This window comes from Accipiter gentilis, chromosome 15 (genome assembly GCF_929443795.1).
Source record: "Accipiter gentilis chromosome 15, bAccGen1.1, whole genome shotgun sequence".
NCBI lineage: Eukaryota > Metazoa > Chordata > Aves > Accipitriformes > Accipitridae > Astur > Astur gentilis.
Window position 1 is genome coordinate 22220699 of NC_064894.1, and position 26863 is coordinate 22247561.

A 26863-nucleotide genomic window follows, 5' to 3' on the forward strand; every position below is an offset into this window, starting at 1 on the left:
AGGCTGTTGGGTTGAGGGCGAGCCGTTCTTCACGGATTTCCTTCCTCCCCCTGCTTTAAGAGGGTTTTACTTTCACCAGAAATGTTTCTTGTAAAAAAAAAAAAAAAACCAACAAAAAAAACCCAACACAACCAAACAACCGTTATATATCCAATGCAAATGTTGTGCCAAACTCTGAGAAGTGCCACCTTGGTTTTCGTCTTTCTGGGGTTTGAGCAGTTGTGCGTGGAACAGCTGCATCTCTGTAAGCCCGGGGCAGGTGGCCTCGGCCAGACACTTGCCACTCACAACCACAAAGCTGAAAAATCTGACCAGTTCCTTGATAGCCCGAAAATGTTAGTGAGTTCCAGTTTCTTCTCCTTTTACTTTTCTATAATGTAAAGTAAAAATCCAGTTCAAAACTGCTAAGTAGCTTTCCCATGTTTGCATTCGAGAAATAATTTTTACTGCCATAAAAAAATATTCACACCACTAAAAAAAAAAACCCCCATGATTTCCTCTGTGCCCTGTACGAAGGCCAGTGGTTTTGCATCACCATCCATGACGTCATTTGACTCTTTTAGAGTAGTCTGACTGCAGTTCTGGCTGTGGGATCTGCTTAAATAGAAGTTCAACGTCTTTGGCTCTCTTCTTGCAACGGAAGGATTTTCCTCTCCGAAATAAGTCTAAAGTACCGTCCTTGCAATGCCGGGTCCTTTTAAGTCCCGTTGTCTTTCCCCGAGCTGCCGGGCCACGGTGGGCTTGGAAAAGGGCAAGGGGGGATCTGAGAGTCTTTGAGTCAGCACATCAGCTCAGAAGGGATCCACCACAGAAGGAGTAACGGCGAGCTGCAAACCAAGATCAGAAGCTGTTACAAACTGACCCGATTTCAGCTCTGAATGCCACCATGTCTAACAGGCAGAGATCTACAGGGGAGAGCCAGGGGAAGAAGAGTGAAGGACAGCTCTAAAACCAGTATAGATCCTTGCTTTTATCCTGAGGCTGCAAACCTGAGAACGGAGAGAAGAGAAAAAAAAAAAAAAAAAAAAAAGGAAGAAGAAAAATAGGTACAGGCATTTAAGGACAGAGAAAGACAAACTGCATTTCGGCCGGCTGAGATCAGAGAATCAGTCTAAAACATGGGCTCCCCAGAGTCCCAGGAGGCCGTGAAGCAAGGAGAAGAGCCCAAGCTAGACTGGAGACAGGCACAGGTCCCTCCTGCCTAAGGTGAGGCCACCGTAAGGAGCCATCCGTGGCCGCGATAACCCAACTTCAGCATGGAGAACTGTCGCCAGAGCAGATTTCCTTGCCTCCGCAACCACTGACTCAGGAACTGCCACTGCTGGCTATGCCTGTGTCACCTTTCTGTCACCGCTGTGGCCTCACAGCCTTTTTGCCAGGCAGCCCACCGGGAACAGGGTGCCACTACCAAGGGAAAACCGTTGCCCTTTCTGCTCAGCAAATGCAATTGTGCTTTCCCCTCAAGAACTGGGAGGAAAAAGTAACTAAGGAGAGAAGGTGGTTCATGAACCTGCGCGAGGTCTAGAAATGACCTGCTCTGCTGCGCCTGTCCCCGCTCCCCGTGGAGGGAGCCAAGCGGTGACATTTCGGGTGGCTCCGTCCTGCTCCCAGCAGGCAAGAGGAGGGCCAGGGCTGGGAGAAGAGTACCTCAAAGCAACCTGGACCCTCAGGGCATGTTTGCGGGTGCTAGAAATTTTAAGGGTGTTGGGGCGGGGGGGTGAGGTGTTGCCCTGTCCCGTCCTCCCTCTCCCCTTCCTCACCTGCCTGGCCTGAGAGCCCCAAGAAGGGCACCCCGGGCAGAGCTCAGGTGTCTCCCATGGGGCTCCCACCCCTGATTTATTCCCCCCCAGCGGCACCCCAACCGCCCCACCGCGGGGGGGTGCTTCCCTGCTACTGTGGACGGTGTGAGGGAGGCAGGGGGCAGGGGCGCAGCTGAGCTGGGGGACCCGGAGGGACGTCGGGCAGCTGTTTTTACCTGTGTCCACGTTGAGGCCGAGGCTCATCTCCCCCGCCGCGTTGGGGAAGGGTCCCGGCGTCGTCCAGGCCGCAGCGGCGCCCGCCTCGCTCTTGCCCAGTTCGCAGGGGGGGCTGACCGGCGTGGGGACGGAGGCGGGGGTGAGGCGGTGGGGGCGGACGGAGGCGGTGGGCACCAGGAGCGAGCCGTAGCGGGGGTCGAAGTGGGGTCCGTAGACCTCGTGCATGGCGGCGGGGCGGGGGTAGGGGGTGCTCTGTGTCCCGATGTAAGGGTGGTGGTGGTGGTGGTGGTGGTGGTGGTGGGCATGGTGCCAGGGCTCGGGGCCACCCTGGTGCAGGTGGCTGTGCAGGGAGGCCGGCGCGTAGGGGTCGGCTGCGGCGGCGGCGGCGAAGGGCAGCTCGCTGTGGGCGGCAGCTGCCAGGGGGCTGCTCAGGGTGGCTGGGACCGAGGAGGGCTGGTACGTGCTGTTCCAGAAGGACGGTGGGAAGCTGCGCTGGCTCATCGGGAAGGAGCCATCTGGGTGAAGGGAGCGGGAGAGAAAGGAAAGGCAGCAGTGAGCACAAGCAGCGAGCCCTGAGCTCCTTTCCCTAGGGCTCTGCCCCTCCCCAGATCCCCCCAAACCAGCCCTCGCATTCCCTTTATCCCCCAAACAGCTGCCAAACACGAGAAAATTCTCCCAGCCGGTACAGATTCCTTTCCAGCTAAACATCCAACACACCTAGCCTAGGGCTTACCCATGAAACTGAAACTACTTGCTCCAGGTTTCCCTTAGTACGTATTTGGGGAATAGGCTATTACCTAAGGTGAGGGAAACACCTCTTCTCCTCAGCAGTGGAAACTGAGCCAGAGCTATTATGCACCGCAGCAATTTCCAGGATTGGATTTTTCTTGTTTGTTTTTTGTAGTAATCTCTCTGTTTAAGCATTTACGCCCAGCACCTCGGAGGATGCCTGACGCTGCTGGGAAAGCAGCTGCTGCCTCAGCGCGGTTTCAAAGTGGGCAGGAACAGCACGAGATGCAACTAAGGGCCAGCCTGAATTTTCGAAACATCTGAGGGCAATTCCCCATCTCTTACACCAGACTAAGGCCTGGTTCTTGGGTATATTGCTAACATATTTGGGAAGCACTCTGCAGATCTTTGGAGATTGGCAGGGCAAAGGACAAGGACTCTACATGTTCTTTGCCTGGTAAGCAACATGTGAGATGGCCTAGTGATTATTAATAGCACAGATAGACATTACACATTATTAATTGGGAATGCACACTGTTCCCCAGACAAATAAAACCATGCTTCTGATACATGTTTGCCAGCAAGGTACGTCAGCTCTGCACCCTGGCATTACTTAGGAGAAGGGGAAGCAGTTCGTGATGAGCAAAGAACTCTCCTCTCCTGCCATCAATTCCAGCACTGAATATCTTTCGCCCGTGAACTATGTAAGCTACTATTTCATTCTTAGGAACTACTGACAGCAATTCATGATGGGGCTGGAAAACAGGCTTTCAGCTGGGCAGGCAGCCCTGTGAGGGAGGGTCCCCAAAACTACAGCAAAAGTAGTGCCTGCCCTAACTCACTGGTGGGCAGAGGGTGGGGAAGGTTATTATTCCCCTCTGCCCTGGGTACCCCCACGGGCTTGTCCTGGATGAATCGGACAAGGCTATGGAGAACTGCGCATCAGCCGTGGCCTCGCCATCGCCGGCACAGGGCCGTCGCCGGGGGCAGGTCTGAAAGCCCTCATTTCAGAAGTGTGGCATCCTTGTCTCTGCTCCAGCACCAACCAGGGTGGTGATACGTGTAGGGAGAGGTACAGGGACACACGCAATCTGGTTTTCAGCAGCGGGAAGCTGGTGAGGTGGTTCCCACACTTGTTTTTTGCTTTGTTCCCACGTTCGATTACCACCGCGCTAAACTTCAAGCTGCCCCGGCAGGCTCAGCAGGGCAGGCTCTTGCCACAGCCACAGTGAGGGGGTCCCCTTGTTTGGCCGCAGCCCCACCAGGTAAATCGCCTGCGCTGTAAAGGCCATTCAGTTCCCCGGGGCCGCCTCCCAGGCCACTTCTCCTTGGGCCACCGCAGCCCGGCGAGAACTGAAGGGTTTTCTTCTCTTTTTTTTCCCCCCTAAAAGGGTCAATTGGCCCAGCGGAGGGGAGTAGGGAGAGGGGATGCGCGGCCGGCGGAGGGGACGACGTGCCGGCCCGGGGTGTGGGGAGAACCCCGCTGCCCTCCGCGCCCCTCCGCGCCCCTCCGCGCCCTCACCCCGCCAGGAGCCGGCGTTCCGCGCTGCCTTCGCGCTGCCCAGCGAGAAGCTGCTGGGCTGGCTGAGAGCCCGGCTGAAGTGCTCGTCCACCACGGCGCTGATGTCCCCCTGGAAGTAGGTGAAGAGGACGCAGCGGGAGTTGATGTACTCGGCCTCGGGGGGTCGCTCCTTCTCGGGGCTGCAGTCCTCCTCCTTGATGCTGGCCGCGGGGTGGCTGGAGAAGGAGCTGCTGGCGCCGGCGCTGCTGCCGCTCTCCGGGGCTTCTTGCATTTTGGAGTAAAAGGCGAGTTTCTGGAGGAAAGGGGCAGGGAAGGAAGGCAAGAAAGAAGATAGAAGCGGTCAAAGTGCGCTGGCCCTCCCGGTGCCGGCCGGGATGCAGCGCCGAGCCCGCTCCCGCCGTCTCTCCGAGAGGATGCGAAAGTTTCCTCCGCGGCTCCCCGCTTGTCCCCCCCCACCCCAGCCGCATCCCCCACCCCCTAGCTGCATTTCTGCCCCACCCCGGGGAGGCAGCGAAGGGGCTGCAGATAGGGCTGGGGGCCCGAAACTCGGAGATGCCGACGGGGATGGAGCAGGACAGCCTCCGGGCGGGGCGGGCGCGGCCGGGCGGGGGGTTTACACGCACGGGGCCCCCGCACGAAGTCCCGCACAAGAAGGCACTTTGCAGGCCGGTTCCTGGGGGGGGGGACGACACACACACTGAGATGGGGGTGCGAGGCGGGGGGGAGGTGGTACCCCCGGCAACGGGGGGAAGGCGAGCGCGGCTCGGTCCTCGGCTCGCAAAATCTGCCCCAAAGAGTGTCCTGTAACCCACAGCGGCGAGGAGGAAGAAGGGGGCGGGGGGGGGGGGGGGGGGGGAAGAAAAGATTAAAATAAAAAAAAGACTGGCAGCCTCAAATACATTTCAAGGCAAAAAAAAAAAAAAAAAAAAAAAAAAGCATTTCCCTGGCCAGCAAGAAGCTGCAGGTATTTCCTACGAGATTATTCTGTTTTTACTGGACTCCGCCAGGTGGGAAAACAGCGGGCGTTGAGGAGTTTGCTGAATGTTTCCCATCTTCTCTTTAACCGCGTTAGCGTGTCCGCGGTTGCTGGGAGTTTGCGGAGCGGGTCAGAGCCTTGGGCCAAGACACGCGAGATATTTAATAATGTCACTCCTTCGTGACGACCGCCTTTCCACTTGGCTCCCGGCTCGGCCATTGAGGTAATGATCATCCCCCTAAATAATGTCACGAAGCCGTATGCGGGGCGGGCGGGGGGGGGTGGGGGTGTGTGCGGCTGTTGGTGGTGGGGGGAAAAGGCAAGGTGGGGGAAGACATCATTTGCTATTTGTAACAGGTATTCCGGCCCCGCTGCCAGGCGCTGGAGGTGGGACACGGGCCACCACGCCGGGGGGCTGCGTGGAGCGGAGCCCCTCGCCCCGGCACCGGCGCTGCACGGCGGGGGCTGCCGCCCGCCCCGGGCCCGGGGTGCTGCTGTCTCTATCCATCCCCTCTGTCGTTGTGTTGGGGGAGGAAGGAATTCATTTCTGGAGGGAACGAGGGGGAGGGGAGGGGAAAAAAAAAAAAACAAACCCAAAAAAAAAGAGAAACCCAGAGGGTGAAAGAGAAAGCGGCGCGCAGCAGGTGCAGCCCGGGGAAACGAGCCCGGACCCACGCGGGACGGTGCGCGTCCCGGGGCGGGCAGTTCCCCCCGCACGACGGGCCGTGCGTGGTGCCGCGAAACGTCCCCGCGGCCGGAGGGATCCTTTTCTCGAACTCCGGGGATTAATCGCTCCCCGCGATAGCCCGGGCGGAGCTGCACGCAGCGCGGTGGCTCTCGCCCACGAAGCACCCGCGGGTCTGGCAGGAGACCGCCGCCCCCCGGAGCCCGCCGTGGGCCGGGGGACGGGCCGGGGTCCCGCCGCCGAGCGGCCCCCGGGAGCGGGGAGCATCCCGCACCGCAGCCTTGCCTCCCCCCCCGCCCCCCCCCCCCCCCAGCCCACCGAACCGGGGAAACCCCGCAGCCTCCCGGCGCTCTCGCCTCCCCCGCTTCCAGAGGGTGACTCCGGAGCAGCCCCTCCGAGGCGGCTGGTAAAATATCTGCCCGAAGCGGCTCTCGCAGGGGGTGAGCGATGCCCCGGGCAGCCCTGCCTGGCCGCTCCCGGCGGGCCGGCTCCCCGCAAACCCAGCAAATCTCTGCCCCGAGCCGCCGCGCTCGGATGGAGACCGTCCCGGCAAAGGAGAAAGGAAAAAAAAAAAAAAAAAAAAAAAAAAAAAAGAAGAGAAGGGGGGAAAAAAGAAGACGAAGACGAAAAAAAAAAAAAAATCCCTAAAAAGGCATCGCAGGGTTAAAATCGCCCTCTCGCTCCCGAGGCAGCCCGCAGCCCGTCGGTCGCCGCCGGGGTACGTACCCTGCCGAGCCCCGCGCCAAGGTGGGATGCGGTTCTGCTCCGCTCACCATCGCAGGCTCCCAGCTCTTCCCCCCTCACACCCCCACCCCCCTTTCCCCTCCCCTTCTCCTTTTCCCTTTTTCCTTTTGGTAAGGCCCCAGACGGCCATCCTCCAGACGACACCCCTCCCACCCCCTGCCTCTTCACCGCTGCCCCCCGCCCGTACCTGGCGATAGGGGCTGTAGGCTGCCGCCAAGTAGGGCTGCGCAGGACCGTAGACTTGGTACATAACATCCAAACAGCTCATGGCTGGCCGCCGCCGAGAATTCGATTTTTTTTCCTCATCAACTCGTGTTCTGCAAAGTGGAGCAGTGCTTCGCGGGAGGGAGGTTCCCGGGGGTTAAGAGGCACCACTCACTGGTGGGAGGAGTGAGGGGGGATGAGACCGCGTTGGGCTGAGACGACACCCCCCCCCCCCCCTCTGCTGCCCTCCTTCCCTCCCGCGCCCCCCCCCCCCCCTCCCTATAGCGCGGCTCCCTCCAGCAAATGCCCCGGGGCCGGAGGGTCCTCCGCGACCGCCGGGGGAGTTTCAACCCCCTGGCCCGGCGGCTGGTAGGGGTGGGGGAAGCCGGCGAGACCCCCCCTTCTGTAGCCGGGGCTGCCCGGGAGGTGCGGGGAGGGGGGGAGCTCCGGCACCCGGCGCTCGTCCCGGCCGCGCAGGGACCCTCCGGCGGCCGCTGGGGGAGCCGGGTGGAGGGGGGTCTTGCCCAACCGGGCAGCCCCTCTCCTGCTGCTTTTCATTTCATTTCATTTAGTTCCATTTATTTCATTTCATTATTTCATGCGCTGCCCCGCCGCCGGGTCGCTCCGCGCCCCCCCGCGCTGAGGGACCCCCCACCCCAACCCCCGGTCGGGTCTCGCTGCCGACGGGGGCGAAGTGGGGGTACGGGAAAGGCAGGGAGATGGGTACCCCCCCCCCAAAAAAAAAAAAAAAAATAAAAATCTCACGGAGCCCGGCGTCCGCCTGAAAACGCTGCCACCAAAGTTACGGAACTGAAAGGTCTGGTGAAGCAAAGGAGGAAAAAAAATCAGTTGTTCCCCAGGAGGAATGTCCCCAGGAATTTTGTATCATTATAAATGCCGGGAAGGGCGATGCTTTTGCATTTAATAGGAACTAAAACAGCGCCGAGGGCAAAGGGACGTGAAAAGAACAAACGATCGTGAAGGTAAACTGGATTTACTCCCCGGCTTTCTGCCGAGTGCGGCGCACACAGGCGTAAATAGGTGAATGTGTCTTAACTGCTAATTTTGACGGCGGTGTATAGGCGGGAGATTAGCTTCTAACAGAGAGGTGTAAGTTCTCTTTTCAATAGCAGCCCTTTGAAATATTCAGCTCCGTGGTATGGGTCACGACTACTGTGAAAAGAGACCCGTTTTAGCTTATGTTTTAAGCATTTGCAATGAAGCCAAAACATACAGAAAATATGAGACAAAGAATATTACTTGTTTTTCAGATGATGATTATTTACAAAACTATGGGCAAAAAATCTGAAAAGAATGAGCGCTTTGAACTTCGAAGACCTGGAAGTCTTTACTTGAATTTTAGCAGAAAATCCTCATAATTAAAACCTAATATTTGCCTCTATTTTGTTTCCTCCCAAATGTAATTTTTATATTCCAAACGCTAGGAATTGTTCTGAATGCCCGTCCTTTGCCAAAATCATATTTCAATGCCTAATGAGCATAAGTGTCAATTTTTTCTGCACCAGGTGCAAGGTTTAAAATTCGTATTTAAACCATTTTTTTCTCCCTCTTCTAGTTTGGTAAATTTGTCTTTCATACTGCAATGCAGCCTGGAACGCCGTGGCTGCGGGCTTCAGCCCCAGCACCGCTCCTTCCTCCATCAGAGCAAATTCTGTGTCGGTGGTCGAGGAGCAAACAAGGGGAAAGAACTGCTGGGATTAGGCCTTACAAAAAGAAATGTATCTCGTACTCTATCATTTTATTTCTGCTGAGTTGCAAGCAAATAGCCACGGTACGGGGAAGGACTCGCTCTGTGGCTGGCATCCAAAGCAAGGCAGTCAGCTAAGGAACGCCCCTCCGCTCCTCGCAGCGAGAGGCTGAGGGACCTCACTCGGGACGACGGGATCTCGCTTCTCCCGCGTGTCCCTGCTCCTGAGAGGTAGGGAGCTTTCCCACCATACAGAGATCTGTGCCTATTTCAAAGCTGACATGCAAAAAAAAGCCCCTTTTTCAGGAGGTGAGTTTGATTTGGACACGTACTCCAAAGACACAGCATACTTGCCTGCTGTTGGTACAAGCTCTTCACCAACGACTTTGTGCAATAGCAAAGGTAGGATCCGACACTTGCCAAGGCTGAGCGTTTGCTTCTCGTGAAGAAAAACCCAAAGTATAACAGCAACACGTGCGACTGGGTGCTGCGAAGCGGCAGACGGTGCAGGTTGTGTCCCCTGGAGAATCTCTCCTTGAGGGCTGGGTTGAGGGGTTTTAGCTCACGCTCAAGTGTACGTTAGGGGAATCAGGTCTGATGCGGCTTGGTATGAATTCAGTTTCTTTTATAAACAGCTATTTGACCGTAAAACTGCCCAACGTAAGACACGAGCAAACTCTAGTGCCTTAATGCAGAGCAATATAAACACTCATGCAAAACTGCTGGTGGTGTTTTACCTTCTCGGTGCACTCTGTGAAATCAGTCCCGGTATAGGAAATTATCCTGGAAATCAAGGGTCAGAAACTATATTCGCCAATGATCTCACTGCGTATTTACAATTATATATAAATAGTTTTTCTTGGTCCCAACTAAAGAATTTTAGGTGGGTTGAGTCACAGAAGGAACTACAAAGGCTTGGAAAAAAACAGCTGAGATATCTCAGAGAGAAAATTATGACAGCAATGAAGGAAAGCACAGTTTTAGGAAGGACATGGGTTAAGAATTGGCTGTGTACCATTAAAACACTGGCATGGGCCTACTCCTACGGCCATACACTGGTAATGTTTCACAGCAGTAATGTGAAAAGAAAATCTTGTTGTTAGGAATAAAGAATGATAGGTTCTGATAAACAGCAAGAGGCAGAAAGTTACAATTTGCCTCCGAAAACATTCCTGTAAAGCAAGTCAGTGTTATCTTCTCACTAAGTCAGAACCTTTCACAAAAGAAGAATTCGGTACTGCTGTGAATGGCTCACTGGACAGGCAAACAGATCCTCAAACAAAACATCAACATTCAGAAAGACTGGGACAAAAAAGTCATGGAAACGTGATAGCACTGACCATGCTTGTGGCTCACCTTCCCTGGAAATCCTGCATCCAGTGTCAGCCCCCCGGGTGCAAAAGTTGGAGCAGTGAACATCATGTTCAATAAAAAGATTAAGTATTTATTAGCCAGAAGGGACCTTTCTGTTTCTTCAGTCTGACCACATATATACTTCATGCTGTTGATACTATACTTTTTTTAGAACCCTGGGGAGAATTTTGCTGTTTCCAGAAAGGCGCGCTTTCCCGACTGGAATGTACCAGGAGGTGGATGGAGGATCCAGCCCTTGCTGCAGCCGTTTATCATTGTGCTTAGTCGCCCTCGGCGTTTCTCACTTCCAGCTTGAGTTGGGCTGGCTTCAGCTTTCAGCTGTTGGTTCATGTAATGCCTTACTTCACTTAGCTAAACAGCCCTCACATATGTAATAATTTTTCTTATGAAACTTACTTTATTCCACATAATAATCTTTTTTTTTTCTGCCAAAATAGATGGAGCTCCTTAATCTTCTACAGCAATTTCTCCAGTCCTCAGATAATTTCTGTACCTTTTTTTTCTTTGCACCCTTTGCAATTTCTCAACATTGTTTTATAATATTGACACAAGAACTCGTTATTATTCTAACATCTTTCTTGCTGAAGGTATACACAAAGTAAAATACCTTCTTAGCAACTGATGCTTAAGGCTGTTAGGGGTTTTTTTTGCCACAACACAATTTTAAAGACACATCATGCTGGTATGCTCTCCCACTGCGATCATCACAGTATTTTCAGGATCACTACTACAAGTTCGTAAAAGCCGTGGACTGCTTGGTGGTGTGGAGCTGATGGTACAGGAATGCTTCTGGCATTTCTTCTGAGCTCTCACATAGCTGATGATTAAGACTGCAGGTAACCAGGCTGAAAGGTTTGGTGATCCCGTGCAAGCCTATGACATCTGCTCACAACTCCTTGTAGAGTCATCTTTTCCAGGAAGGACCCTTGCCATCACCTGCCTTCTTGGCGCTGGATGTGCAGTGCTGCAAAGAGCTCCATTTGCGTGCTCTTTGTTCTTGAAAGTGCCAAGAGACTTAGCAATAGACTCGGGTCTTTCCAAATGTCCCCCCTCCCACCTTACTCAGCAGTCTTCTTGTCACTACGTTACCTGCAAAATTTATTGGTGTGATTTTATATCAACTTTCAAGTTACCGATGAACATCTTGCACAGTTCACAAACTAGCTAATATGAATAATACAGTGTTCAGATACTATACTCCTATATAGCGGTATTCATACTCCTAAACACTAAAGATTTTCTGTTGACTCCAGCTTCTTGCAATTTTTATCCATGTGCTGTGTGCATTATTTATATTGTGCAGTGCCTCCTCTATGAGATGGTAACTTTAGTTTCACTGGGCTTCCTATTTCTGCTCTCTCTTTTATTCTCTAATGCCTCAAACTGTCTGTAGAATTCAGCACGTACTCAACTTTCAGTTGAATGCCTACTTGTGGGTTTACGTGGGTCAAATTTGGCTGAAATGAATTAAGATCAATATTGCTGTTCTTCTTTCTTATCTTGTCAGTCTTTGTGCTCCGTCTCCCTAAAAGCTTTTTGGTTTTTTAGGGCTTGGCAACTGTTACCATGGTGTTCCCAGGGATGTTTTTGAGGTGCAGCCTATGGGTCTGTATTGATGCAGAAGACTTTAGGCTCAAGAGCTGCTGGCTTGGTAGTTTTCACGGGCACTGAATTAACTGAAATTAAAGATAAAAGTCAGTATGTTAAAATAGCACGAGGACACATATACCCAACTTCCTTGTCTCTTTTACTGTCCCAAGGAACCCAGTTTTAATTTGTTTTTTAATTTTCAGCCTCAGAGACCTCGTATAGTTAATTTTAATCTTCCTTTGGGGGCATGATTATTTTTTTCTTTTCCTTTTTTTCCCTGCGGCTCGAAGAATTAACTGTTAGCTGCTAATTATCACACGTACAGATACTATTTGGTGCGTGTTCGTATATGTGACAACACGTCTACTCCAGTGACACGGTCTGCAGCAGCTGGAATGTACGTGGTGATTTTTACTCCATGATGTATTTACAGGGGAGCTGCAGCCCGGCTCAGGGCACAGCATCTGGCGTGTGTCACTCACCCGTCCTACCCAACCCTTACAGGCCGGAGGCATCACCTGTCTCCCCTCTACTGATTGCGGCAGATGAAGAGATCATTATGCAGGGCTGGGAGGGAAAGCTAGAGCTGTCGTGAGGGAATATATTAACATGTGTGAGAACACGCTGAACGCATTGAATTTAGGGCTTGGTTTTGCAACAGGAAAGTTCACGGAAGTTTTTCCACGAATTGGCATAGGGATAGGCTCCGTTTTGCCCTCAGAGGTAGAGCTAGCAGCTTTTCTGATGCATGTATTGTGGCATACTCGGTTCTGAGCTCAGTCGCTGCGCACCTCTTTCCCCCCCTCAGCACTGAACAACGGGGAGGTGAGTCTGGGTTGTTCTGAGATTCATGCACCAAGACACTCTACAGTTATTTTTGCATTTGTATATAAGAGATATAATACATGTTTCCTCTGTGCTCAGGACAGAGAGGCAATTTCAGACAAAATGTTCCCTAACAATCACCCCCAACACAAAATAGGTTTCTTCTGGTTTATTGTACTTCTTTCTATTGTGCTATGATCTAAAAGTAGAAACAGGCTGTGTCTGAGCTCTGTTGAGGTTTCTTAAGCACCAGCCCTATTCACATAGGCACTAAACTCTTGATGTAATTGAGATACGTAGATCCTCTGCAATACCCAGTGCCAGTGATTTCGATGGCACAGTCATACATTTGCGTGCTTCGTTTTGAAAAAGGAAGTTTCTTTCTGTGAAGGCCTTAATTCCTGTAAATGTTTTCATTTTAGAAATGTTTGTCTTTCCACTTTTGTAGATAATATTTCAGACAGAGGGAGGTAGGTGGCAGAGAAAGACTGCAGCTTGAGAGAGTAAGCGGCTCGATGCAAGGAAACAAGAAGATCAGGTTTTCAGTAGGGCAGAAACAGGTAAGGTATAAGCTTTTTTGTCTGTACAGACTTTCGTATAATACCGACAATATGAAGCTGGGATGAGGAAAAGAAAGGCTGTCATTTACTTCCATGATTAGATCTTCCTTAAGTGGAAACTTTTATTGCTTAGAGCGGGCAATATTATACCACACAGGAGAGTGGTTCACTTCTGTTTTATTCAATGTGTATTTGGCTAAGCCTCCAGAAAATGTCACTAGAAAATGTTAACAGAGTATATTTTAAGCAAAATAAGTGCAAAATAGAGTAAAAAGAAAATTCATAGCAAAATACTGGAGGTGGAGCCATGGTACAGGGAATTGTGTTCTCATCGCTTGGAATTGCCCCAAATAATGTAGCTCCTGGACTGAGTGTAAATAGGTGTGATTTCAGGGGCTGGAAAATATCCTGACTCTCTGAAACTGAACAGAGCCCACGTTTAAATTTTTTTATGGCCGTACTTAACAGAGAACTTAGTCCTGATGGTTCCAAAAGCCTACCCCATCTTTAGAAATGAAGTTGGAAAAACAAACAAGAAAAAGAGAGGAAGAGAGTGAGAAAGGAATAAAGGAAGGTGCTGCCACTGTAGGTACGCACTGTGTGAGGGAGAAAGGGACAAAAGAAAATGTAATTTGATTTTCAAGATAATATCTATTTATTGTAGCCCAGTCCACAGGAAACCAGTGTATACACAGACGTATCGTAGCTCAGCTGGAAACTCTGCCTTAATTTCATATTAGTATCTGTGTAAATTTATCTCATTTGATACTGAAGGATAAGAAATTTGTATGCAGATGAATTATTTGTAATAAATAACAATGCTCCAGACTCTATTGAGGACACATGTAATCTGTGCCCCATTTTGTACACAAAAATACTAGAATAGGAATGGAATTATGAAATCCCATGCAATAAACACACCCTCAAAGGGAAATCATAAAGTGCATACCAAGGATCATGTGCCGGGATCTTCACACAAGATGGCTGTACATTTTAAAGAAGGATCTTTTCTCAAGCTGAGGTAGGCACTTTCCTGAACTGCAAAGTGTTTTACATGTACAGGTAAACTAGTCAGTGAGCTGGCAGAGCAGGTAAGAGCCATCAATTTAAAGAAAGTGAGCCATTTCATACTTCTCCCATGGTTATGTTTTCTTCCTTAAAGAAGGCTTGTGTGCATTAAGGAACTTCAGGTCTACTGAGTTAGATTGATGGAGACACTCTCCTAATAAATCAAGTTTTTGAAATGCAGGTCCGGTTTATATGTCAAGGTAGGAGAATGCAATTTTCAATTCAGAAAGATATCCCAGTTGAGGAAAACTTTAAAAATTACCTTTAAGTCTCTGCTGAGGTTCTGTATTAGCTGGTAAGAGCCAAGCACACGGGGTGAAAAATGCTTGGAGTTGCTGCTTCACGATAAATGAATAGGCAGGACTTCATTTAGGCTCAGAATTTGGCATAACTTTTTGAATAACAGTTTTCAGAAATTGATTTTTAACTCACAGACAGTTCACTGAGCAGATGGGAGGATGGCTTATTGTAGAGGAGAGTATGAAAGCTGAAGAGCTGGCCAAATGTAGAGTGGAATGGGAAGGCAGCTCGAAGCTATTTCTGTGTCCTTGGCCGTTGAAATAATACAACCACGGCATTAAATAAACTGGCTTGTCTACCATTAAGGTATTAATTTTTGTTATACTGCCTGTTGCTGGTCACAGGGACAATTTTACCAGTCTGTGCAACTCTTGTCCTGATCTGCCCCTCTATTCCTGGCCTTGGAATAGACTGGGACCTGGCTTTACTGGTTTTGCTGTGCGGGGATGCTGCTGCCTCCGGGAGCCCTCGTGCACCCTCCTGGCGCAGGCTGGTATTTGCTTGCAAGGCAGCTGAAGCAAGGGCTGAGGGTGATTTTCCAGGGAAATCAGAAACAGGCGAGAAAAAGCTGTTGGGGGAAAGCCTGCCATCAACTCCACGCTCCAGAGGAAAAGCGGGAGCCTTGGGAATCCCTTCCGGCTCCTTCCTCTCCCACATGCCCCATGCTGTGTCCCAGCCTCCTGCACACCCGAGGACAGAAGCATGTCTTTCAGTATGCTGTGTCTTTCCAGCCGGCGCGTGCCAAGCCATATTTCAGTCTCTCGCCTTCCAGCACCAAGCAAACTCCACAGTCCTCGCATTCCCGCAGCACGGGACACACCGCTCCTGCTCCTTCCAGTACGGAGCACAGCTTGTGGCCATGCTCCAGGGGAAGCCACACGCAGGTTAATGGGTGTTGTGCTCTTTTCCAGGTGAGCATCTTCTCATGGGGAAGGAGAACTTTCATTATTCAGCAGAACACACCCAGGTGCCATGCTCCACTCACCCGCAAGTGCTGTTACACTGTCTGAAGCCAGTGCTGGAGAAGATGCCATATAATGTCTTTGCTCCGGTGCTTTCTCTTGCCCTGTAGTCTGAATATGCAGAATTATGCGTACGCTACTTCTTTTCTGCTCGCGGCCAGTCTGGAGTGTGTGTCCTGCTCTTCGCTGGAGCTTCAGAGGTTGGCCGCCAGTTCTTTTTCATGTCACTTTTGCGCATTACCCTGGCACAGCGTCAAAAGTCAGTCAGCCCGTAGAAATAGGGTAGCGTTCGTCAGTTCAGTGTTCTCCGGTTTGCCAAGCCCAGGGATCCCTCCTGCAGCTCACTGGAAAATGCACATCCTTCCTGCAGTCCCAGCAGCATCCTAAAAGCGACTGCCCCGCGGCACCCTTCTGTACGCTTCTGTTATTTGAGAAAAGCGAGATGACTCCCGCTCCATGAATTGTATCAGTGTTAATCTCCTAAATCAGTGATGCTGCCTCACAGCTTTTACGTAGATGAGAGAAAGCTGGCACAAGGGTAAAATGAACTTTCCAAAGGGTATTCAGGGCATCCTGAGACTGCATGTTTTTATCCAAGTAGTTATACGTGCTTTAGCCAGAACCGTGTTTTCTTCTGCATCTGGGAGAGCACATGCTAACATAGGCATTCCACACATACAAGAAACGCTAAGCAGAAAAAAATACTCTACCGTCCTCAGTGACTTAGTAAAAAGACAAGGATCTTTAAGTCAACACTTTTTTTTCTGCAACTATGTTCCTCTGTACTCACCATTTATCCGAAAATGTAAGTTGTTTACAAGTTTCCTTATCAACACAAGAGTCAATCCTTTTGCTTTTCAGAGAGAATAAAAAATATTTAAAATATGTATGAAAACATGCAGTGTCTTTCACACTAAAAGCCCCGAATGCTTTGGAAGTTGTAGTTTACATGTCTGCTAGACTGTTTCTACCAAGATTACTTATCCATTTACTATCTATTTATTTATCTATCTACCTACCTACCTACCTACTAGCCTATTATACAAATTTCCCACAATTATCAGATCCCTAAGCAGAGACAATTTGAAAGGGATTTCATAGAAAGGGAAGGCTGAGCACGTAATATTTAGAAGCCAAGCCTTCAGATCTAAAAGGTACGACAGGGGAACTTATAAACCAAGGACTGGAAAGAGCACTTTGGCTTGTCGGGGTTGAGAAGCCTGGAAGGTATACGCAGCAGAATCATGGGCAAGATTCACCTCCAATCTCTTTTAGGGACTCATCACATTTCCAGTTCGCTGTTGTCTTTTGTGGAAACACTTGGCCCAAACCTAAACCATTAATTTCCCACAGCTCTACTGAGTTAATATTTTTCTCCCCCTTTTTTAAAAATTCATTTTCAAGTAGGAAATCTACTTGCGCTGGGAACATTAACATCTTTAAAAACCCTAGTACAGGTTAATTAGCATTCAGCTATGCAATAAGCACTACAGCTGATCACCGTTTAGTTCTCTTGTAGTTGATGGTTTTGACAGGGCTTTCCCTGATGCTGTTGCTTTCTAGTGCTGTTCCCTCTGTCATGGGGGACGACTTTCACCTTATGCCCCCCTCCTCGGCCAGGGTCATCCTTGCCATCCTTTTTGCTGGAGTCAGCTGACGTCTCAGCCCCCGGAGACCCCCGTGTGGTTCCTTCAGTTTTCGGGGTGAGATCTCACTGCGCGTGTGCCGTCGGCAGGTGCCCCGCACTTCTGCGGGCCTGGTTTGGATTGGGACGTTTTCCTAGGACCTCGTACCCTCATCTCAGCCCTGCCAGTATAAGCAGCATTCCTGGCGTGGATGGCCAGCTGGCTGTTACAACCTTCTTTGACACCACGCTATGTAAACCTACTCAGAGCAGGTCTTGTTGATGTGTGAAAAATGCTTCTAACAGCCTGCTCCCACCTGCACTGAGCTTTCCAGCTTCACAGACTCGCTGACCCACAGTGAGCAGCAGTTGGGAAAGCAAGAAAATGGTTTGCTATAGGCAGGGAAGGGAGAAGAAAAGGAGTGGAGGAATAGGTTTGCTTTTCAGAAGAACAGAAGTTTTCAGAAGCATGCTGAATGAGGATTGGCACTGTGGGCCAACAGCAAGTGCAGTAAGAATGAGCCTGCAGAAACACTTGTTATATACACAGCTCTTTCAAAAAGCTGTTTAACCGATTGATTTATATATATTGACTGCTTACCAGCAATCAACTTACGTACAATACATGCACATTTGGCTTTTCTGGGTAAATGGGGTTTGTGACTGCTCAGAATGGTACACCACTGGTGCACCCGCCACTTGGGATGTACTGCCAGATAAACAGATTCCGACACGCTGCCACAAATGGACAGTTTCTTGTGAAGAAGGCAGTAAAAGTGGTTAAAAAGTGTATGTAGGGACGGATTTACAAATATACATGTACATACATATGGGTATATATACATTATATACAGATAGATATACACACACATATTCTTTTTCATTCTCTGGCAACTATAATGAAAGTCTGGAGATGAAAATTGGCAACAACCAACAAATTGTTCACTAAAAACTGGGAAAAGGATACTTTCTTAAAAACTGCTAAAATCTAGTATTTGACTGAAGAACTGCCTCAACATAAAGCATGTGGCCAGATCGGTGGATGATGCTTCTCTGAAACCAGAAGATGCCAGAAGCAGGTCCTTCTTTCCCTCCTGGAGGTCACGGAAAGTGGCTGTTCCCAGAGAACCCCTGCCAGGGAACAATTCCCCCCTCAGACTGCAGCTGCTCCTGCACCATGTACCACCAGGTTATAAAGAGTGATTGGAGACATTGGCCAAACCTATGGGAAAAAAACCCCAAACACTCTTCACGTTCATGTGGCGGTGTTTGGTGGAAGTGTAACAACTCCCCATACTTTAGAGGAAAGCTAGTGTCTGTCTGTTTTTTACAAAACAAATCGAATGTCCATGCCACAAAAAATGCGCTCCCAAACCCACTGTTTGTTGTCTGTGTTATTTCAAAATCCAAGGCAACTGGGGCTGGGAATATTTACAGCCGTCCGTGAACATTCTGGTCTTTAAAATGTCATTAGGCTGTCTTGATAAATTTTTGTTTCTTTTTCCCCAGTTTTTGCTTACCTCTAGAGCAGGTTGGAATGCTCCAGTTTTTTCCTGGGCCCACTTTTGAACAAATAGGAAAATACTGAGCAAAAATGGAAATATTTTGGAAAAAATATTCCATCTCCATTTCACCTCTGGAAAACTCTTTCACTGGCCAACCTCACCTGTGCTAGAAGATTACATCTGTTAGTGAGTGAAGCTCTTGGAAATAAATTCTCAGTGCATATGGCACAACCTTAATCCAAAAATGAACTGTTAATTGAAGCAGGAGCAGGGCAGGGTTAGGAAAAAATAGGATTCATTAGGAAAGGGATAATTTAGAATTAACGCAGTGGAAGGTCATCAGGTTAAAAAAATAATTTTTAGTGACTTCACCTTTCTACACTTTTCTGGATCTGCCTTTTTGCCTCTGTTTGAGTGTGGTATGAGCAGACCCCCCGGTGCAATATAGGGCAGCTGGACAGTTGGGCACGGCACGGGGTGGCCTTCAGGGAACTGTTCCTCTGGCTAAGCTTGCTGGAGAGAATATGTTTGGATTACAACCTCTCATGGTTTTTGGTAGCACTCTTGATTTGATCTCGAGTGCTTCTCATGGTGGGAAAATCAGCAGCTCCAAAGAATAACTACGTTTCTGCAAACCTCCCAGGTCCAAAGGAAGCTTCGGTTGGGTAAAGGATCTGTTCCGATCATCTAGCACTGCATCTCCAAATACCCGCATGTCAGCGGGGAGCTGTGGAACATGATCCCATTAGGTTTGGGTGTGCAGTGGAGACAGACCTATCTAAAGGATGGATGGATAGGGAGTGCACTGTATGGGCCATAATCAGGTCTTGTTACATGCTTTAAAAAAAACGAGGATGAGAGGATTTCTGTTATATTATTAGTTTGGGAGGTGTTGAGAATGAAACACTTTTGATTCTTTGCTCTGCTTTTGCCATTGGGGTAAAATCTAGAGCAAAGAGCAAAAAATTAATCTAGAATTAATTGAATTCTAGATACCATCCAGTGATTTCTAAACTCCTGATCCTAGCAGCCTGAATGCAGGCACGGAGAGGAAAGCAATCCTGTAGCCCTGGACTTAACCCCAGTGAGCAGTCTTGTCCACTGACTCCCAAAAGGCTTTTAGAGAGAAATGCTTGAAGCAAGATATAGAAATAGGGATCTCTGTAAAATGTACTTTTAAAGACAGTCTTGTATACATTGGTTTCATGTTATATAATGGCATGTCAGACACGCTCTGCCCCCATCCGAGGGCTGAGCCCTTTTCGCTCAGCGCGGTATGGAGCACACACAGTCCCGGGCTGGTAACAACTCCGTGCTTCGCGTGGACGACATATTTTGGAAGACATCGAGAGACTGAATTCAAAACAAATATAGAGAAAATAAGAAAGACGTAATGTGTAAAGGAGTATTTCACGCACGTGCAAATTATGCCCGGACAAAATCTTCTTGTGAGAAAAATAGCAGAGTGCAGGGAGAAAGGAAAGTGCAGTTTGGTGGGGTGGACAAAGAGCTAGCTCAGGCGAGCCTGGCCGAACAGCGGTTACTAGGCTGTAAAAAATGGACATGGCAAATGTACTGCATTTGCTAAAGGCTCCATGAAACTCCAGGGAAAACAGAGCATTCACAGAGTGGCTCCGCCGACAGCGAGAAAGTTTCATTATTATTAGTCATATGCTGAGGATGTCAAGGAATTTTAAGGCCGCACTCTTTGCATTTTTAGAGGTTATTAATGAAATAGCATAGCAAGGTGAATTACATTAAAATATTTTTCTAACCATTCCAGAAATCTTGGTCCAAGTTGGCATAGGGGGGCTGGCAAGTGGTGAACTTTTGACCGAAGCTCGGATTGCCGGGAGACACATCCTCCTTGTTAGTTTCGGGTGACAGTTCACTGTACTAGAGGGATCCACTTGTGTGTAAAGAGGCGAGTGGGGGAGGAAGATTTAGCGCTGCATTTTCACAGGGGCAAGAAATTCCATCCAGCTCAAATGTGTTTTGGCCCACTGCCCGGCTCCTTGTCAAACACATGACCATCACTCGGCTTCCTATTTCTGGCCCGAATCTGGATCCTGGGGATAAGCGAGCCCCATTAGTGGTTAAAATTAGGCAGCCGAGCTGTGACAACACATGCTGACTCTCCAACAGAGGGTAGACATATTTAAAAACCAAAAAAGAGCTAGACGCACCAAGATTTAATGTCAGCGCCATGTGTAATTCATCAGTTTGGGCTCCTATAATTCCGATAGCAGCTGATCTGCTTCATGGAGAGGACTTAGCAGGATTTTCTGGCTTCCTTCTGACCAAAGACTTCCTATAATGATTGCTAAAGATACGATTATGCCGTTAGTTTTTTCATGGTAGAAATCCGTAGCCCTGGCTTCTCACCCTGTCATGATCTAGTTGTATGACGGACAACTTCTCCTGACCTGAGAATGACAAACCAGGACATCTGGTTTCCACAGGGCTGTACTTTAACTGGGAAAGTTTCTTTCCAGTTGAAACAGCAGCAAACTAGCTGGTTAACAAGTAGGCATTTTAAGTTGCTCAGTAATCAGAAGTTTCCATTTGCCAAAACCAATTCAGTCAAAATGTTTGTGCATGTATGGATGACTTTCTTGGATGCAGCGCTCTAATAGCTATTACACTTGTTTCTGCTCCTATCACGCCTACCTCTGTCTGCTTGGCTGGTGACAATGGCCACGGCAGTCTGTCTGGCAAGGTCCCACACAGCTCTCTGGGCTTTATCGTACCTCCCCAGAGCCTGAGATGGCCTCCTCGAATCCGTTCATGAAAGAGAATTATCTGTCCTTGAAATCCCTTGCTAAGGCTTTTCTGCATGTTGAAATATATCCAAGAAATCAGCTAGGGAATGTCAGGCTGAGTGAGCAGCCTATTGTAGTGGTTGATGTTTTAATACATTACAGAGAACTTAAGAAGTGAACGTGCATTTCCACACAGGCACTGTACCCTTCCTCATCACCACTGGCATCTGTGTTGCTCGCTAACGACTGAACCAAGGAGTCTGATGGTGATGTCTTGCAAACTAATCCCTTCTGTTGCGTAATAAGCCCTTGCATTGCACAACTACCCACTCAAGTCAGCCTTTTAAACCTTTTAACAGGTGAATTTAGTTCATTCTCCTCTCCTCTCCTCTCCTCTCCTCTCCTCTTTTTCCTTTCTTTCTCCGTTCTCCTTTCTTCCTCCTTTCTCCTTTTACTGTCTTTTAACTTCCTTTTTCCTAGGGAATGTTTGCACAATATTGACTGTAAAGGGGATGTATTAAATTCCATGCCCTACACTTCCCAAAGCAGTACACCTTACTGCTGCCTTCTTCCAGGCTCCTGAAAAGCCCTGGCCTCCTTTGCAACACCAGAAAGACTCAATGGGAAGTAGAACTGAGATTCTCTACCCCCCCAAAATCCCAGTATTTACAGGATCATCTCTGTTGCTCCTCTAAGCATTGTCCCTAAGGAAAAAACTACAAGCGTGTGTAAAATTTTAGGTCTTACGATCGTCGCGATGACCTGAGAGCTGCATAACAGTATCTGCCAGCTGTGCTGGTGAGGGGGAGCACACCTGGCTGGAACTGCCTTCCTGGACAGGGACACTGGGCACAGCAGCCTGGGCTGGTATGAAATACCCCTCTGCAGGGACAGGCACCCCCTCACACAGCAAAGAGGCTCAGAGAGCTCTCTGGGATACTGGGGGCATGGGGACGGTAAATGCCCTATCACATCTCTGCTGACTGCATAGAGAAATAACTGACTTTGAAGGGAACTACCCCTAAGCTGCTTAAAAATGTGTATGTTAAAAACAAGACTAAAGTTTTATCCTGAGAAAAATGTGGTAGGTAATGCAGGCTGGAGTAACATACTAATTGAAGAAAACTCTACTAGAGGAGACAGCCTGAGACAAGTTGCTCTAACAGAAATTTCCAAAAGTTCTTCAGTTATAGCACAAAGCAACATACTTGAAGTTAATAAGAAATACACTCACTAAACCACAGAGGAGTAAGAAAAGTGCCTGCTGTGCTTTTGCAAACATCTGCCGCTATTAGCGGTATTTTAAATGCTCCCAGTCTAATGAAAGCTTTGAAGCCAAAGGAAATACATCTGATACTCGTGGGCTGATTACTCTTTGTGGGTATAAGCGATGCTGCAGAGGCAGAGGAACTCCAGGTGCCAACTCAGGTGTGACAATGTGTGCTACACTTTAGATGGGAGGATGCCGAGGCAGATCCGCATCGGAGAGCTCAGCACAGCATTCCCAGCCCTGCCTTGGGCTCAGGGCACAGTGAGGTGCAGCTGGCTCCAGGTCTGCACGCAACGTGGTGCCCCTGCTAACTCAGCCCATGCAGTGCCAGATGGGGGGACCTGGGGACTGAAACACTGGCCCCAACCCCAAGGTAGTCATTGAGACTTTTTGATTATCTGGGATACTCCTGCCTTCTGCTACCTGGCCCCATGGAGAGCTGGCTGTGCTTGTTGGCACCTGAATTTAGCCATCACTGGGCATGTGTTCATGTGTGGGTGTTTTAACACACTGCTGCTGCAGTCAGGGTAACCAATACGGTCCAGGCGGAAAATGGCACAAGGGGTTGGTTACTGTTTGGACAGAAAGTATTTAAAAACCCGTTAGACCTTCAGGTCTGGTGCAACAAACTCCTGCCTTTTCTTTCTCTTTTCAGTGCTCTTCACCCTCAGTTAGCAGGGTCTCAGCTGGCTTTTCTGCTGTGCTCAGGTGTCCACTATGGCTGACCCACAGTATGCCAGCGAATTGCCCGTGCTCTCAGGGTGCCAGCAGCTGCCACTCAAGAGAGAAGATCAAGAAAACTCCAGGCAAGGCAGAGCTGACCTGTCCAACTGGCAAGGGGGCTGTCACCAAGGGGAGCAGGGTTAGAGGAGCTCTTGGAGTTAGACCTGGTTTGTGATTATAACATACATCCTCATTAGTGAGACGTTAACTCTAAAGATTTAAATCTTTTGCCTGATATCTTTCAGTCAAGTTTTATGAAATGTTTTAATAGAAGAATCTAGGGTTTCAAAAAGTGTGTAAAAATCCATCTTTAACAGTAACACCTTTATTTAAAAGATGCAGGGTCTGCATCTTTTAATGTACTCTTCTTTGAGTCCCTTAAAACATACATTATGACTTCTGTTCTCTCAACTCTGAACGCTGGACTCCCTCTGCAAGAAAAGTGATGTGTTTGCTCATTCATATAACTTTAAACGCTGGCCTTCCAGGTATCACTCAATGGCTTCTGATTGTTTGGGATGATAAGCTGTTACAAGACGTGCTACAGATTCCTCTTTCCTGGAAAAGTAGCTTAGGATTTAGAATTGTTCATTAAATCATCGCTTCAACAGCTTTCTGAAAATAGATTTCCCTAGTTCTGTTTTTTATACAAAAGCAAACTTTCAACTTCATTTCATCACTGCTGTCATTCTACTCAATCAAAGAGAAAAGGTAGTTGTCAAGAATTGGTTTTCATGTGCTCTTCTGTGAACACGATGAATGATGATAATGTTCGTTTGGCTTAAGACTATGGAAGAGCAAGGACACAGAGAGATCATGAATGTCTGGGGCAGGCCAGGAGATTGATTCCTCCTTAAATACTCAAGCATCTACATTACTTATTCGAGTTGAGCTGCTAAATAATTTCAAATACATAAGGTTTAATTGAATAGGAGGGCTTTCTGTTCAATTTTTTTTAATCCATTCTTGTTGCTCTTGGGTCTCACCTTCCCCTCTTGCTATTGCCAATTGATCTGAGCAGCGTTGGCCCAGCTGATATTTCCTGCCACCTCCGAGTTGCTTACTGCTCCCTTTTGACAGTGCACTTCCTATAGCAAGGGTTTAATGGAGACTGACTTTGCTGTCAGTGAATTAAGCAGCATGCTGATTGTGGCTTTCCGAAAAAGTTTAAAAATATGTATCAGTGTAGATGGCCTAATTGCCATTAAGGAGCCCTTAGGCAGATATGAAGAGCCTGTGGTCTGAGCCTGGTCACACACAGCTATTCATCTCAGTCTCCACAGTAGTAACAAATGTCATCTATATACAGAAGCTACTCACATATCTCTTTTGGCTGACATTATTGATGCTTGCTTTTCTGGATACGTGTATTGACTAAATGCAACTGCCAATGTTTTAAGAGTCAGATCAAATAATAAAAGCTGATGGTGGCTAAGTGACATCTGAACTCCCAGGAGCCTTGGAAATATGGAAGAGTTATTTCCATTGGTTTGATAGAACAGTGTATTAGACTTATCACGGGACAATATTCCAAAAAAGTGCTCGTTCTCTAAATTTGTTCCTGTAAACATGCCATTAACAGCACCCTTCCCTGAAAACAACCCTTCCCTGTGTCCTTCCTGACAAAAAGAGCTGGTGGAATGGAGGAAAGTAAAGCAAGAGGTTTAACACAGCACCTTGCAGACTGCTGCGAATTATTATCACAGTTCAGTTCCTGCCTAAACCTTGTGCAGGCTGGAGCTCCTTAATCCATCCTTGACCTTGCCCACGTGGCAAGGAACTCTTCCCAAGAGGTGGCTAGTTCAGGTTGACCAGAAGAGCTTCCTCCCCATGGTCAAAACTGTTGGTGAACCTTTCTGGTTCTTTTTCCACTCTGCCGCCCCAAAAGGTTAATGTCACTTTTCTGGTTCTTGAGCTCTTCCAAAACCAACTTCAGAGATAGATAGTTAAAAAGTACTTGCAAATTGATGAAGACAATGGGCTCAGCAGCCTCCCCCTTCAAAACACTTCTTCTGGAAAACAAGAACCAGCCTTTAGGGTGAGAGGTGTGGGTTATCCATGAGCTTACCAGGGTAAAGCAGGCGTTTTGAAGGAACATTAGAGCAATGCATTTTTAATACTACAGAGGAGGTAAGGACGAATGAAGAAACGATATGTTCCAAATTCTGGTGAGCAGGGAGGCTAGTCTGGAGGTAATTAGGTCCTTGGCTGTGTTTTGTCTTAGGGGAGACTTTGTTTCTTCACCCCTTTTCCCTTAGGCTACACCCACATGCCTAAATTCCTACATATGCAACATTTTACATAAGCTTTGCTTTTTGATTCATTTTCCTCTGTTATAGAAGCCATCCAAGTCAATATTCTGACCACATTAATTTCCTATTTGACAATTTCAATAATAGCCTCCATGGTTTTCTTTGTTTGTTGCTCATAAGGACTAAATGTGCCTCACAAAGGCATTGTAACCATCACATCATGCAAACTATGTCTCTTGCCCTAAACATCCAGGTGACACAGGCGTCTTGTTCAACCTCATGTAACTGCTTTTCAAGAACAACTGTAAGTGCTTAACCATTTCGCTGACACAGGCATAATTAATTAGCACTCACCTGAGCTGGTGTAGAACACAATTTCATTCACTTGACATTTAATAACTTGTTATCCAGCACGTTGCTTGTGTCCTCCTAGGCATCCTGTCTATTCTAAGCATCCTGTATAACTAAGACCATGTGCATGTCACATTCATATAGTCCTGACTTCTCACATTTTCTCTGCCAGTCCCATGCAGCATTCCCATTCTTCCCCCCTCCTCTCTACTACTTGCTTACCCTGAACATGACTTCTGAGTCACTGCACATGACCAATATTTCCAGCCCTTTTCTGCCACACAGCGTACCTGATGAGAAGTTTGGGAGGCAGTATTTTGAGTAGCCCTTGTCCCTCTGCATTCCCCAGACTCCAATGAGTACAGTCGTGTGTCAGGTAGACACTGAAATGGGTCCACTGTCACTGTGAGATGATTGTCCTTGCCTCCACATCACTTCTGGTCCACAGGACTGCATTCAGTCAAAAGCAGCGGCTGGGTCCCTGCTTATCAATACAGGCTTTTTGTTAGCGGAAAAAAGGGACAGTATGATCTCTTTCTCTCTCCTAATAAGCTGCAGCTAGCAGTAGCTTATCAGTATTGCTTGTAAATTTTGGAGTAGTAAAGATGGAGAGACTTTATCCACTTGTTAATCTCTGCCTCCTTTTCTCATGCCACAACACTGGCAGCACGTGTGTTGCTTTTCCAGAAGGTTGAGTGGGGCAGGAAATAGGAGAAAACAGGAGACGTGGCTGATGGGGAGAGGCAATGTGTCTTCCCACAGCTGTTTCTGGAGCTCTTCTTGGTCCAATGTGGCTATGCCTCCAGGCAGCCCTCTCCTTTCTAGCCTGCAGTCCAGACAGCACATCCTTTCTTCCCACCTGAACCTGTGAAGTAGGGGGGCTCCATCTCCCCATTCGCAATGGGTTTGTCTGTTCCTAAAACAGACAGTCTTGATCCGGTGCTTATCCTCCACACATTGCCACTGAGGAGTTACCACCACGATTCAATCCTGGGATATAGCCTCGTCTTCAAATCTGAGGCTCTTTCTGGAAAAATATTCTTTCCTCATCTATCTGGTAAGTGAAATAATTAAAATCACAAGTTTTTTTTATTTCCCCTGCTCTTTCGCTAGGCCTCATGCAGGTTCTTCACAGCACCAAGGCTTACTGCCA

The 26863-nt window shown here is 48.4% G+C and overlaps 1 protein-coding gene across 2 annotated transcripts; it reads right to left on the reverse strand.

The window, feature by feature from the left end:
* Positions 1 to 786: 786 nt before the first annotated feature.
* Positions 787 to 6900, reverse strand: VGLL2 (vestigial like family member 2). Of its 2 annotated transcripts, XM_049817758.1 has the most exons (4): positions 6820 to 6900; positions 4228 to 4519; positions 1976 to 2491; positions 787 to 827 (listed from the first exon to the last, which is right to left on the reverse strand). In XM_049817758.1, the coding sequence occupies exons 1-4, from the start codon at positions 6898 to 6900 to the stop codon at positions 787 to 789; spliced, it is 930 nt and encodes a 309-aa protein (XP_049673715.1). The 2 variants fall into 2 exon arrangements, with proteins under 2 accessions (XP_049673715.1, XP_049673716.1); XM_049817759.1 differs by lacking the exon at positions 1976 to 2491.
* Between the last annotated feature and the right edge of the window lie 19963 nt (positions 6901 to 26863).

Excerpts from the sequence above, each read along its gene's own strand:
- VGLL2 (XM_049817758.1), bottom strand. The coding sequence starts at position 6,900 with ATGAGCTGTTTGGATGTTATGTACCAAGTCTACGGTCCTGCGCAGCCC. Across the intron at positions 2,492-4,227 it reads GAACGCCGGCTCCTGGCGGG|ATGGCTCCTTCCCGATGAGC; the intron begins GTGAGGGCGCGG and ends CCCTTCACCCAG. Across the intron at positions 828-1,975 it reads CGGCCTCAACGTGGACACAG|CTCGCCGTTACTCCTTCTGT; the intron begins GTAAAAACAGCT and ends CTTGGTTTGCAG.